Source organism: Paroedura picta, chromosome 12 (genome assembly GCF_049243985.1).
Source record: "Paroedura picta isolate Pp20150507F chromosome 12, Ppicta_v3.0, whole genome shotgun sequence".
Lineage (NCBI taxonomy): Eukaryota > Metazoa > Chordata > Lepidosauria > Squamata > Gekkonidae > Paroedura > Paroedura picta.
Genome location: NC_135380.1, coordinates 50,218,310 through 50,230,907, shown reverse-complemented (window position 1 = coordinate 50,230,907; position 12,598 = coordinate 50,218,310). Strand labels below are relative to the sequence as shown.

At 50.1% G+C, this 12,598-nt stretch overlaps 1 protein-coding gene across 9 annotated transcripts in view; it reads left to right on the top strand.

Moving 5' to 3' along the window:
• SPTAN1 (spectrin alpha, non-erythrocytic 1) overlaps nucleotides 1-12,592 on the top strand; it is an 86,373-nt gene extending 73,781 nt beyond the window's left edge. For 5 of the 9 annotated variants that reach the window (XM_077306463.1, XM_077306464.1, XM_077306461.1 and 2 more), the window contains 10 exons: nucleotides 2,167-2,463; nucleotides 3,633-3,745; nucleotides 4,717-4,734; nucleotides 6,389-6,451; nucleotides 7,817-7,871; nucleotides 8,017-8,213; nucleotides 8,720-8,773; nucleotides 10,979-11,125; nucleotides 11,358-11,505; nucleotides 12,261-12,592. In XM_077306463.1, coding sequence (XP_077162578.1) covers nucleotides 2,167-2,463; nucleotides 3,633-3,745; nucleotides 4,717-4,734; nucleotides 6,389-6,451; nucleotides 7,817-7,871; nucleotides 8,017-8,213; nucleotides 8,720-8,773; nucleotides 10,979-11,125; nucleotides 11,358-11,505; nucleotides 12,261-12,386 — 1,218 coding nt within the window. In that variant the 3' untranslated portion in view covers nucleotides 12,387-12,592. The remainder of the gene's footprint in view (nucleotides 1-2,166; nucleotides 2,464-3,632; nucleotides 3,746-4,716; nucleotides 4,735-6,388; nucleotides 6,452-7,816; nucleotides 7,872-8,016; nucleotides 8,214-8,719; nucleotides 8,774-10,978; nucleotides 11,126-11,357; nucleotides 11,506-12,260) is intronic. The other 4 variants (XM_077306468.1, XM_077306465.1, XM_077306469.1 and 1 more) reach the window with 1 other exon arrangement.
• The last annotated feature ends 6 nt before the right edge of the window (nucleotides 12,593-12,598 follow it).

Sequence of the window (12,598 nt, the reverse complement as noted above, 5' to 3'; positions counted from 1 at the left end):
CCATCCTTGCCCACCCTGTCAACAAATATAGTAAGAAAGAGGGTCCAAAGCTCTTTGCAGCTTTTCTGGACCTTAAGGGAGCCTTTGATTCTATCCCTAGAGATCTTCTCTGGGACAATCTGTTAAAGATGAAGATAGATAAAAGGCTCCTATAAGGAAACTCTATTCTTCTACCTGTTGCCAAGTCAAACTCACCCCCCTTGGGAGTCTTACTCCTAAAATACCAATCAACAAAGGGGTGAAACAAGGATGCATTTTGGCTCCCCTCCTATTTAACCTTTTTATAAATGACCTTGCTCCATCCCTATCCCCCAATTCTGGCCGTAGCCCAAAAATTGGTTCTCTTCACATCCCACTGCTTTTATACGCAGATGATGCGGTAGTGCTGTCCCATTCACAAACTGGCTTAAAACGCTTACTGGTTCAATTCCTGGACTTCTGTGAAGTAAACAAACTTGCTCTGAACTTTGAGAAGTCAAAAATTGTGGATTTTGGAAAGCCTCGGAAGCCTCTTAAATGGAATGTAAGAGGTAACAACATTGAACAAGTTAAAAGCTTCAAGTACTTGGGAATATTTTTTCACCATAATGCAAATTGGGCTACACAGAGGAAATATGCAGTCACATCTGCAAAAAACTAGTGCCCTGGCAATCACACATTTCTTCTACACCAGTGGAAACCAGTACGTGCCAGCAGCCCTCAAAGTATTCAATGGGAAACTAAGTGCCCAACTGCTCTGTGGCATCCCTATTTGGATCAACGCTTTTAACCAAGCAGTCGAAAGTCTCCAATCTGTCTTCCTTCATAAAATCCTTGGGACCCCGAACTGTGTCTCTTATGCAGTCCTATGTCTAGAAACCAGCCAAAGACTATTGGAAACCAGAGCATGGTTGTTAACAATCAAGTTCTGGCTTCGCATTCATCTTAGATCTGACCCCAATAGTCTAATTTCCCTTATGCTATCTGGACATGAGTCATCTACTTGGTTAGGACACATTGAGGGGAAAATTAAATCTATAGGAATCTCTTTAGACTCCTTGTATCCAATATCTGAAAAGACTGCATTTAATTCAATTAAACGCAGACGGTTGGACATAGAACTGCAGGAACTTAGCAGTAAAGCTAGAAACATTTGCTCGCCACTGAGCTTGGGGATCTCACCAAGCTCTCAGCCCCTAACTGCATACTTCTACCATCTAATCATCCCACAACAGCGTAGAGCAGGGGTAGTCAAACTGTGGCCCTCCAGATGTCCATGGACTACAATTGGGAATTGTAGTCCATGGACATCTGGAGGGCCGCAGTTTTGACTACCCCTGGTGTAGAACATTCATGCTAGCTAGAACTAATGCTCTACCTTCTGCTGAGCTGTATGGGAGATTTCAACAGATCCCGTATTCAGCTAGATTGTGCCCATGTGGACAATGCTGTATAGAATCAATTACACACGTTTTCTTCCATTGTCCATTTTATTCCTTGATCCGAGCTAAATTTCTTAACTCACTGCTGTGTAAAAGAGAACTGCATTCGGATGAACGTAAGACTCAGTTTCTTTTGACATCCCAAAACCCTGATATAATTGAACCAGTTGCAAAGTTTGTATATCTTGCCATGAGAAATCGTGAATGTATTATGTCTTATCCTAAAGCAGGGGTCCCCAACCTTTTTATCTCCGGGGACCGGTCAATGCTTGACAATTTTACTGAGGCCCGGGGGGGGGGGGGTAGTCTTTTGCAGAGGGACATCGCCGCCACCGCCTGAGCCCCTGCTCCGCTTGCTTTCCCACCGGCACCCCTGACTTCCCGCCTCTCACTGAGGGGTGCTGCCAGCAGCAGCTGCGCAGTGTCACAATGAGGGGGGCCCCAGCCATGGCGGCTGCCGGAGAGCACCAAAGGTGAGCTGGCGGCAAAGTGGCAGGGCAGCCCCTGAGGCAGCTGCCAGGGAGGAGGACAAGGAGGAGCCGCGGCCCGGTACTGACTGATCTACGGACCACTACCATTCCCCGGACCGGGGGTTGGGGACCACTGTCCTAAAGCATTATGATCTCTGCCTTTGTTTTCACTAGCAGTGGATCCTTTTGCACTTTCCCTTCTTATATTGTACTTTTATATGCTATTAAAGGCTTGTTATTGTTGTTAAGTCTCTGGATGGGCTTCTCTTTCCAAGGTGGAAGACCTGTTCCTTACTTTTGCCAAGAAAGCTTCGGCCTTCAACAGCTGGTTTGAGAATGCTGAGGAAGACTTAACTGACCCTGTGCGCTGCAACTCCCTGGAGGAGATCAAGGCCCTGAGGGAGGCCCACGATGCATTCCGCTCCTCGCTTAGTTCTGCCCAGGCCGACTTCAACCAGCTAGCTGAGCTGGATCGCCAGATCAAGAGCTTCCGGGTGGCCTCCAACCCATATACCTGGTTCACAATGGAGGCTCTCGAGGAAACCTGGAGGAACCTGCAGAAAATTATCAAGGTAACTGAGCTGCTCCCACTCAGTATTGTCCCGGCCTGCTCTGCAGTGGCGGGCTTTTGCAGTCCCTCTTACTCATCATTGAGCCTCCCTTCTCCTCCCTTCGGCCTTTCCCAGATTAGCTATTTGGGTTAGGAAAGGAACCTTCATCCATGGCAGCTCTTGCAGGCATCGTCTGTGCAACTTGAGCAGCAGTTAGCGCAGGCAAGCCTCTGAAAGCTACAGAGTGGGGCTTTTTGTTTTCCAAAACCTGAGATGCTGAGATCAGTAGGGAGTCCTGTTTACACAAGAATCTAGTCTGGCATAGAGGAGGCCGGCAGCAGATTCCCCTGGCTTTTGCGTGTGAAGCTAGCCAGGGCCAAATAAAAAGGTATTTTGGAGGGATTCGGAATTGAATACTTAAAGGGGGGAGGGGTAAGGAAGTCAGGCTGGAAAGAGCCGATTGTGCCCCCACCCCTCAGGACTCCCAACTGCGAATCTTCAGTCAGAGCAGCAGTGGGATGGGCTGCCTAAGGAGGTGGTGAGCTCCCCCTCACTGGCAATCTTCAAGCAAAGGTTGGATACACACTTTTCTTGGATGCTGTAGGATGCTTTGGGCTGATCCTGCATTGAGCAGGGGGTTGGACTAGATGGCCTGTGTGACCCCTTCCAACTCTATGATTCTATGATTCTCTGTCTCAGAAGAGAACTGCCCATCTCCCACCAGTCAGACTGGCAGAAGAAATGCACCCAGAGTACCTGAGAGCCTCTCTGGCATGAAGCTCAGTGGATGGCCAAGCATAACCTCCCTCTCAGGGTGTGGCAAAGACGAGGGACCATCATGCACAGGGGCCCTGAACTCTCTGGGGGAATGGTGGAGTGCTGACCTGAATCTGACAGTGGAAAGAGAAAAGGGCTGCTTTGCAGGGTCCCAGAAACACTGCTTAGCCCACTATGGAACCCCTAGCAGTTTGCACATGAAGCTGCTTCAGGCCGAGTCTGACCCCTGAGCAGGCAAGGTCAGCCTGGTCGGTGCCAGAGACCAAACAAGGGATCTTGTGCCTTCAAAGCAGATGCTCTGTCACAGAGCTACAGCCTCTGCCCCGCCCCTCCCCTCCCCCAAAGCCTCTGCTGAATTCTTAGGCTCATCACCACCACCACCACCGGGAGTCACATGGCTTTCTTTGCTTCAGGAGCGTGAGCTGGAACTGCAGAAGGAGCAGCGCCGGCAGGAGGAGAATGACAAGCTGCGCCAGGAGTTTGCTCAGCATGCCAATGCTTTCCACCAGTGGATTCAAGAGACCAGGTGCCAACTCCCGTCCCCCCACCTTGCTCCCTGTGAGAGACCACAGACTCCCCTTGTAGATCCACCATTAGGGAATCCCAAGCTACTTTTTCCTCTTGATAGGAAAGCACCCACGACAATATACTCGTGTTCAGCCTAGGGGTGTATACCACAGTATTTTTCAGGTTCATGTATACTGAACCTAAAAAGTACTAGTATTTCCCAATAATCTGAATCCCAGTGGCAGTATGCTATTCTGATTTGGTAAATATTTGGGAATGCTAAATTTGGGGAGTTCCAGTATAACCTGAGGGGACCATTACACTCAATAACTTAGGCTCCTTTTGCAAGCCGTGGCATAAGTAAATGCCAAAGACATTTAAAGGGCTTGCAATCCCTTTAAACACCTTCTCTAAGCTAGAAGTTCACCCAGAAGGTGTTTAAAGAGACTGCAGCCCCTTTAAACACCAGCTATCCTGCAGTCCTGGAAAATTACAGATATTATCAGGATTATTCAGGCTCAGACAATATTACCACTGGCTAGTGTTCAGTTAGGGGTTGAATGAATAAATCATTAATCAGTCCAAAGGGTGGCTTTGGGGCAACTTTGTCATATTCTCTTCCTAGAGAAAATGTGAGAGGAAAAACTTGGTAAGCTGCGAGAGAGAGAGAGCTGATGTTGAACTAGCACACAGCTGAGGACTCCCCTTTTCTGTCCTGGGAAAGAATGCTGTATCTTCCTCTCCTTCGTTCTGCTTCTCAGCATCCGACTTCCCAGCCCTCAGGGTGCAGCAGAAGGGCATTAGAGGAGGGGGTTGGGGAGAGAGCAGGCAGCTTGCAGGGCAAATGGCCTGCCCATGAGCCCCACCTCTGGGGGGGGGGGAGTCTGAAATGCCTATGGGAGCAGCCTCTGCTAATGTACATTTCTCTTCTCCCTCCCTCCATCCCTCCCCTCCCCACGTCTGGTGCGATTTGGGCCTCCCGTTCTTCAGGACCTACCTGCTTGATGGGTTAGTACACAATGTCACGTTTCAGAAAAGCTTGTGTGTGTGTGCGTGTGTGCATGTGTGCGTGTGTGCTTCCTCCTGCCATTGCTTTTCTTGTGAGAGCTGTGTCAGCAGCTGTCTTGTCTGAGGACCTCTGCCTGGGATGTGCATGAGCAGCTTCCCCGTCTGCTGTCAGAGGCCCAGGAAACAGAGCACAGAGCAGCGAAGGAGGAAGAGACATCCCTTTCCTGCCCCATCTCCTGGCCAGATTGGCCTTCTGGCTTTCCCCCTGGCCAAAGGAGATCCGGACAGGAACGTGCAGCTTCTGTGGAGCTGTTTTCCGTTATTCTGAGGTTAACAGCAAGCGTCATCAGTACCTCCACGTGCTTCAAAGCAGACATCTTAGCCACACATTGGCTTCAGCTGCATTTCAGAGAGTGGTCCATGCTAGAGAAGCTGTTTTCCCCCCTCAGGATAATGGGTGAAGAAAGGTGTTCTACTTTTGCCAACTAGAAATGGTCCATGAGCTCAAACAGTGCTGTGTGTTCATAGGACTAACATGATAAGCAGCTGTTGCTTGGTGGCTTAACTTGACGGCTGCTGCTTTCTGCTACAGCAAAGGTATCATTCGTCTCTTGCCCCCTGAATCACAATAAAGGAATTCTGCGCTTTTTGTTGGAAGTTGGGAGGAGAACATATGCCCTAGTCCTCAGCTGTGTGCTGATGGCCCAGAATCAACTTGCCTGCAACAAGCAGCACAATAAGTCCAGCACAGGAAGGGCGGTCCTTCTGCAACAAGTGGTGTGTCTGTCGCCAGAGGCAGAGGCCATGCAGCCTGTTTTTGAAATGGAAAAGGGGGGGGGGGTGCGTGAAGTGGCCAGCCAGATGCCTGCTGAGCCACAAGGGAGGGCAGTTTGTAAATATAATAAATAAAAATATTAAACCCACAGCCAACTCTGAAGAGAGAGAGCTGGGGAGGGGGGATAAAGAGTAATTTTCACACTTTTAAAGCTAAAGCCCAGGGGCACCTTTAAAACCAACAAGTTTAATTTTGGATATAGAACTAGAGCAATTAGCCAACGTCCCCAGAGGGGCATTTTGGGCATCAGAGCTAGAGCAGTTGGTCAACAGCTCCAGATGACAGAGCTGTTCCTGGGCTCTGCCATTTCAGACTTCAGGGGTGGCAGGGGGATGAACACTGAATGCTCCCCCATAGGTGAAAAAAATAACACCCTCACACAGCTAAGCCCTGGGTTTGGGAGAAGGCCAAGCCGGTGCTCCTTCAGCAGCAGAGGTTCTCCAGGAGTGAGTTACGTTTCCTCCTTGACTCAGAGGCAGGGCTCCACGGGAGGCTGTTTGCCTGGTCCCCTGCAGCACATAGAGCCTCCACTTTGCTTTAAAAGATCTCAGGTAGTTGTTTTGGGGTGGGTGGCCTCAGGTGGGCTGGACCTGTGGTTTGACTCTGAAGAGGAGGGCAGCTTTCCCAAGCCAGTGCCTGGAGGGGTGGCCCTTGTCCTGCTGCCCGCACTAGGTGGCGGGGGTCTGCTGGGGCAGTGGGCATGCGCTGCTGCTGCTGCTGCTGCTTGTGACTGCTGCTGTCTGAGAGCTGGTTCTGGTTTGCAGTTTTGTGCTCCCTTTTTCCCATCTGGAATTCACTTGGTTTCTTTTCTTTGACTAGCATAGCATATCGTCGTGTCATTCGTGTCTATCAGTATGAAGTTGGGGATGATCTGTCTGGAAGGTTTTTCTCCTTATTTTTCTTCTCTCACTGTGTTTATTTTTTATTTTTTTTACTGCGCACTCCTAATCCCAAAGACTCGCTTTCCTTTTGACTAACTGTCACTGCTGTGAGATGCTTTTGGCGGGAGGGAGCGTGTTTCCTGGGGTCAGCTCACAGCTTGCCTGCCACCCAGAACATCCTGGGCACACGTTTGGCCGCCTTTAAAACCCCGCACTGTGAGCTGTGAACTTTCTGGGGGTGATCATTGTCCCCAGGGCAATTCTGCCCCTTTGCATTAATGCCAGGCAATTCTGCCACCAAAGTTAGCTTGGAGGGCAGCCTTTGGTTGGGATGAGAAAGGACACCCCGCTTCCCACCAAGAACCGCCATTTCACAGGGGCTCAAAGGAAGTGCAGCTCACCTGCACGGTAGCCAAGACTCGCTGTTTGTCCACAGGTTGTCCATCGTGATCTTGCACCATAAATGTGTCAGGACAGGGGCTCTGAATGCACTGCGAAAAAAACTGCTGCTGCCTTGTTGCTGTTGAAAAGGAAACATGGAGCGATTTTATTTGGCTAGTTCAACCCTCCAGTGTCAATCTTGGGCTGGCCTGCCGAAGGCCTTTTTTATTAACTTCTCTGTGCCCAAGTTGCAAACAAGCCCTGTAATCATTAATGTTTTGAAAAACACGAACCCTTAAATTCTGGATGCCTCAGAGCTCCCCCCCCCCCTTCCGCTGGGGTGCCAGCGGGACAGGTCCCTCCTTGGACCCAGCCCCTCTCGAGGTGAGAGGCGCATAAGGCCTGCTGAGGGGAGAGTGACCCCATGACTTTTGGTGCTCCAACCGGGCCAGTGGTTTTGTGCAGGTTTTCCACACCCCTTCTCTGTGCCAAGCCTCGCGAGAGTGCCTGTCGTTCATTGGCACTCCGAGCTCATCTCAAGCGACTCACCTGTGGTTTGTGTGTGTGGGGCACAGTTGGGGGGGAGGGGAGGTTGCACTGGGGAAGCCAACTCAGCCCACGGAGGAGGTGAGCGCTTTGGATTTGGCATGATGTGTTTTCATACGGCTTGTGGGATGGGGCTTGAAATGAACTGCCCACAGCTCAGAAGAACCCACTGGCATCTTTGGATGTGAACCTTTTCTCTCATAGAAACTGGTCGTGATTCAGCCTCTGGAAAAATCTCCGCGTTGTGCTGGAGGTGCTGCTGGATTCTGACCAGGGCTCTGGTGTAAAAAGAAAAACACCTCCATTTAAAACCCTGCCTTGGCAGTGAGATCAGGTGCTGCCCTGAACAGGGCTGGCATTGATTTTGAGCCCCATCTGAGCTCTTTGTTTTGTTTTGGTTACGGAGAGCCCCGCCCTCACTGGTACTCTTGTGTTCTAGGTCTTGTATGGTGGAGGAATCAGGAACCCTGGAGTCCCAGCTGGAAGCAACTAAAGTATGGCTCTTTCCCTGCAGTTAATCAGAGGGCGTGGGAAGAGGGAATGACCCCGTGAGAGTCACTTGGGCGACTTTTAATACAGGAGTGAAAGTGTGGTGTCTTGGACAGGATTCTCATGGTTCCACTTCCCTCTTCCATACAGCGCAAGCACCAGGAGATCCGAGCAATGAGGAGCCAGCTCAAGAAGATCGAGGACCTTGGAGCAGCGATGGAGGAAGCTCTTATCCTGGACAACAAGTACACTGAGCACAGCACGGTGGGGCTGGCACAGCAGTGGGACCAGCTGGACCAACTCGGCATGAGGATGCAACACAACCTAGAGCAGCAAATACAGGCCAGGTAATGCCCCTTGAACGGGGACTGTGCCTTGGAAACAGGTGGCCGAGCCAAGCAAAAGCAGCTCCTGTCTGAACCACCTGCTGATCTAACTGGATGGGGCCCAGGTGGTCCGGCAACACTCCCAAGCTACAGACGCACTCTTTTAGGTGGAGTGCCCCCCTCTCAGAACAGGAGAGAGCCCAGTTCCTGGATCCAACCTCCTCCCCACCAGCAGCACCTCCATTCTGTTAGGATTAGGTCTCAGCACACAAGCCTCAAAAATTGCCTCCAGGCACCTGCTCGGTTTCCACAGCCACCTGGGAGTTTACAGGACATGAGAAGTAGAATTGTGTGTCATCTGCATACTGATAGCCACTCAGCCCGAACCTCCGGATGACCTCTCCCAGGAGATTTATGTAGATATTGAACAACATGGGGGACTAGATAGGCTTGTCCACCAGCTCCTCCTAGGGGTTGAGAATATTTCCAGGACCTGCTTCCACTAAACTGCTTCCTCCCTCTTCTAGAAACACCACTGGAGTCACTGAAGAAGCCTTGAAGGAGTTCAGCATGATGTTTAAGTAAGTTTGCGGATTCCATTGCCCAAAATGGTGAAAGACCCCAAATCCTTTCAGTCTACTAACAGTCATGGAGCCCTCCCTGGATTTGTCTTTTATTTTTGAAAAAATAGGCATGTTTTGGTTTTGATACTGACCTTCAAGGCCCTAAGCGGTCGGGGTCCTGTGCATCTGAGGGACCATCTCTCCCACTGTGCATCTGAGGGGCCCACTCTATCTCCCACTGTGTCCCCCAGAGAGCATTCCACTTTCCAATCTGGTCCAAGATCAGGGCCCTGACAGAGCTATCACTGAGCCTGTAAGATGCCAGGCCGATGGTTGAGACCAGGGCAGTTTGCCACCCAGGCCTCCCTCCTTTCTGCCCTCTGTTGGCAAGTACTGCCAGCCCTGCAGGACAAGATGGAGGGGGGGGGCTTTGTTAATTGCTGACAGTTAATTTTAGTAATTCATGATTTTAGTAATTCATGTTGTTGTATTGTTGTTTTTAAATCTTACTGTTGTGAACCACCCTGAGACCATTTGTGAAGGGCAGCAATATGCAGTCTGAATAATAACAACAACGCTGTGCACTGGGATGTAAACTTCCATCACAGTGTTGTGCTGATGGGAGACAAAGGCAGGAGGATAGCTCTATCTTGGACGATCTGCAGTTTGCCATTAGTGATTGACTGCAGTAGTGGCCCGGGGCTGTATCGTTGAGTCCAGCGTGTGCATACGAAAGCTTTCCCCAGAAAGCAGCTTGGTTGGAATGAAAGGTGCCACTGGACTCCAGCTTTGTTCTGCTGCTTCAGACCATCATGATGACCCACCTGAGCCTGGCGGGAGAAGCAGGGAAGACAAGCTGGGGGTTTCTGCATACCTGGGGAATGGTGGAACCACTAGCTGGACGTAGTGAGAGGGAGACATTGGCCTACTCACCTGGTGGTAGGTGGAGGGGAGGAATTCCCGAATCAGCCCTCTTCACCATCCATTTTGGGAGAGTAAGTGACCAGGAGGGAGCCGGCAGTCAAATTCTTAACATCCGTTGTAGGATATAAATCCTTAATTAGGTGGATAGGGAATTGGTTAGAGAACCGCACTCAAAGAATTGTTGTCAAGGGTGTTTCATCAGACTGGAGGGAGTTGAGTAGCGGGGTACCTCAGGGCTCGGTGCTCGGCCCCGTACTTTTTAACATATTTATTAATGATCTAGATGAGGGGGTGGAGGGACTACTCATCAAGTTTGCAGATGACACCAAATTGGGAGGACTGCCAAATACTCCGGAAGATAGAGACAGAGTTCAACGAGATCTGAATACAATGGGAAAATGGGAAAATGAGAACAAGATGCAATTTAATAAAGATAAGTGTAAAGTTCTGCATCTGGGTCAGAAAAATGAAAAGCATGCCTACTGGATGGGGGATATGCTTCTAAGTAACACTGTGTGTGAACGAGACCTTGGGGTACTTGTGGATTGTAAACTAAACATGAGCAGGCAGTGTGATGCAGCGGTAAAAAAGGCAAATGCCATTTTGGGCTGTATCAACAGGGGCATCACATCAAAATCACAAGATGTCATAGTCCCATTGTATACAGCACTGGTCAGACCACACTTGGAGTACTGTGTGCAGTTCTGGAGGCCTCACTTCAAGAAGGACATAGATAAAATTGAAAGGGTACAGAGGAGAGCGACGAGGATGATCTGGGGCCAAGGGACCAAGCCCTATGAAGATAGGTTGAGGGACTTGGGAATGTTCAGCCTGGAAAAAAGGAGGTTGAGAGGGGACATGATAGCCCTCTTTAAGTATATGAAAGATTGTCACGTGGATGCTGTTCCCATTGGCTGCAGAGGAGAGGACACGCAGTAATGGGTTTAAACTTCAAGTACAACGATATAGGCTAGATATCAGGAAAAAAAAATTCAGTCAAGAGTAGTTCAGCAGTGGAATAAGCTTCTTAAGGATGTGGTGAGTTTCCCCTCACTGGCAGTCTTCAAGCAAAGGTTGGATACACACTTTTCTTGGATGCTTTAGGATGTTTTGGGCTGACCCTGCATTGGGCAGGGGGTTGGACTAGATGGCCTGTATGGCCCCTCCAACTCTATGATTCTATGAATTGCTGCATTCTTCTGGAGGCAGGTGTGTCGGGGCAAGGGGGCCTTTGGTCATCTGCCGGCAAAGCAGCAGGCCTGATGTCTTAACTGAATAGCTTGTCATCTTCACTTCTAGGCACTTTGACAAGGATAAATCTGGCCGGCTGAACCACCAGGAGTTTAAATCCTGCCTGCGGTCTCTAGGCTATGACTTGCCTATGGTGGAGGAAGGGGAGCCAGATCCAGAGTTTGAAGCTATCCTCGACACAGTTGATCCCAACAGGTACGCATGCTTTAAACTGGGATGGGGATCGCAGGGCCGGGGGGCACCCTGCCACGCTTGAGAATTCCCACTTCACTCCAGAGGAAATGGACTTGGCCCAATTCCTCATCGTGCCACTTGCTTCCCAGTTGTGCTGTTTTAGACCGTTTCTGTTAGGTATTTCTGCCTTGCCTTGGTTGACTGAGCTTGCAGGGGAAGACCTTCCTTTCCCAACTCGTGTTTCTCTCTGCAGGGATGGACATGTCTCTCTGCAAGAATACATGGCGTTCATGATCAGTAGGGAGACCGAGAATGTGAAATCCAGCGAAGAAATAGAAAGTGCTTTCCGTGCCCTGAGCTCGGAGGGCAAACCCTACGTGACCAAGGAGGAGCTCTACCAAGTAAGTGCTTATTCCGAGTTGGGGATTGTTCTTGGGCCATTAGTTTGCTCTGCGGAGAACACTGCAATCTTGATGCCACTTTTGGTCTGAAGCAAAAGCCTGAGTCCAGTGGCACCTTGAAGGCCAACAAGGTTAAATTCTGGCTATAAGCTTATCCTCAGAACATCAAGATTCTCGCCTTTTGGCTAATGTTGAACTGTAGAGTGTGCCGTAGAAAGGTAGGATGCGGACGTTTTAGATCAACTGCAAGCTGAGGCCGTGAACCCAGGAAGCTGCCCTTGGCCCATCCACACCGTTGCCTTCTGACTGGCACCAGTTCTCCAGGGTCTCAGGCAGAGGTCTCTCGTATCGCCTACTGACAGATCCGTGCCAGGGAATGAATCTGGGGCCCTCTGCCTGTCAAGCAATGCACTACAACTGAGCCATGGATCCCAGCACAGGCAGGCTTTCTGATTGGCTCACACCCAGCTGCCAGCTCTAGGTCTCATGGTTTTTGTAGCAGGCAGCTATATACCAGGTTTTGTTCTTCTGGGGTTACTTCTCCGATCATCAGGTATTTGCCAGGCTTTCTTGGCAAGGCTGGGGGGGAGGGGGTTATGCTTGGTGGCAATAAAGCTGGGACAAGGCATTGACAAGATAGTAATTAGGGAGGCCTGACCAAGAGCCTCCCTCCTGCCACATCTTTCTATAAGCAGCAGCTGCCGTCTCCCCCCACCCGCTCCATCCTTGCTGATTCTCTCTCTTTTGCCTCTCAGAACCTGACCCGGGAACAGGCGGACTACTGCATCTCTCACATGAAGCCCTACATGGACAGCAAAGGCAGAGAGCTTCCTTCTGCCTACGACTACATTGAGTTTACCCGCTCACTCTTTGTGAATTGATAATCCAGCACTAGCACTACAGCCCCCCTCCCCAGTGCACTTGCGTCTGCTGCCTCTTTGCTCTCTGCATGTTTCCATCGTTGTGCTCCAAAATAATCAATGTGACTCTCTGATGTAACCTTTAACTGCTTAGCTTCAACTTTTCTTAGTGCAAGAGCCAAACCTGTTGCCGTGTGTGCTTAAATAAAAGTTACTGGTCCAAGTGAGACTTG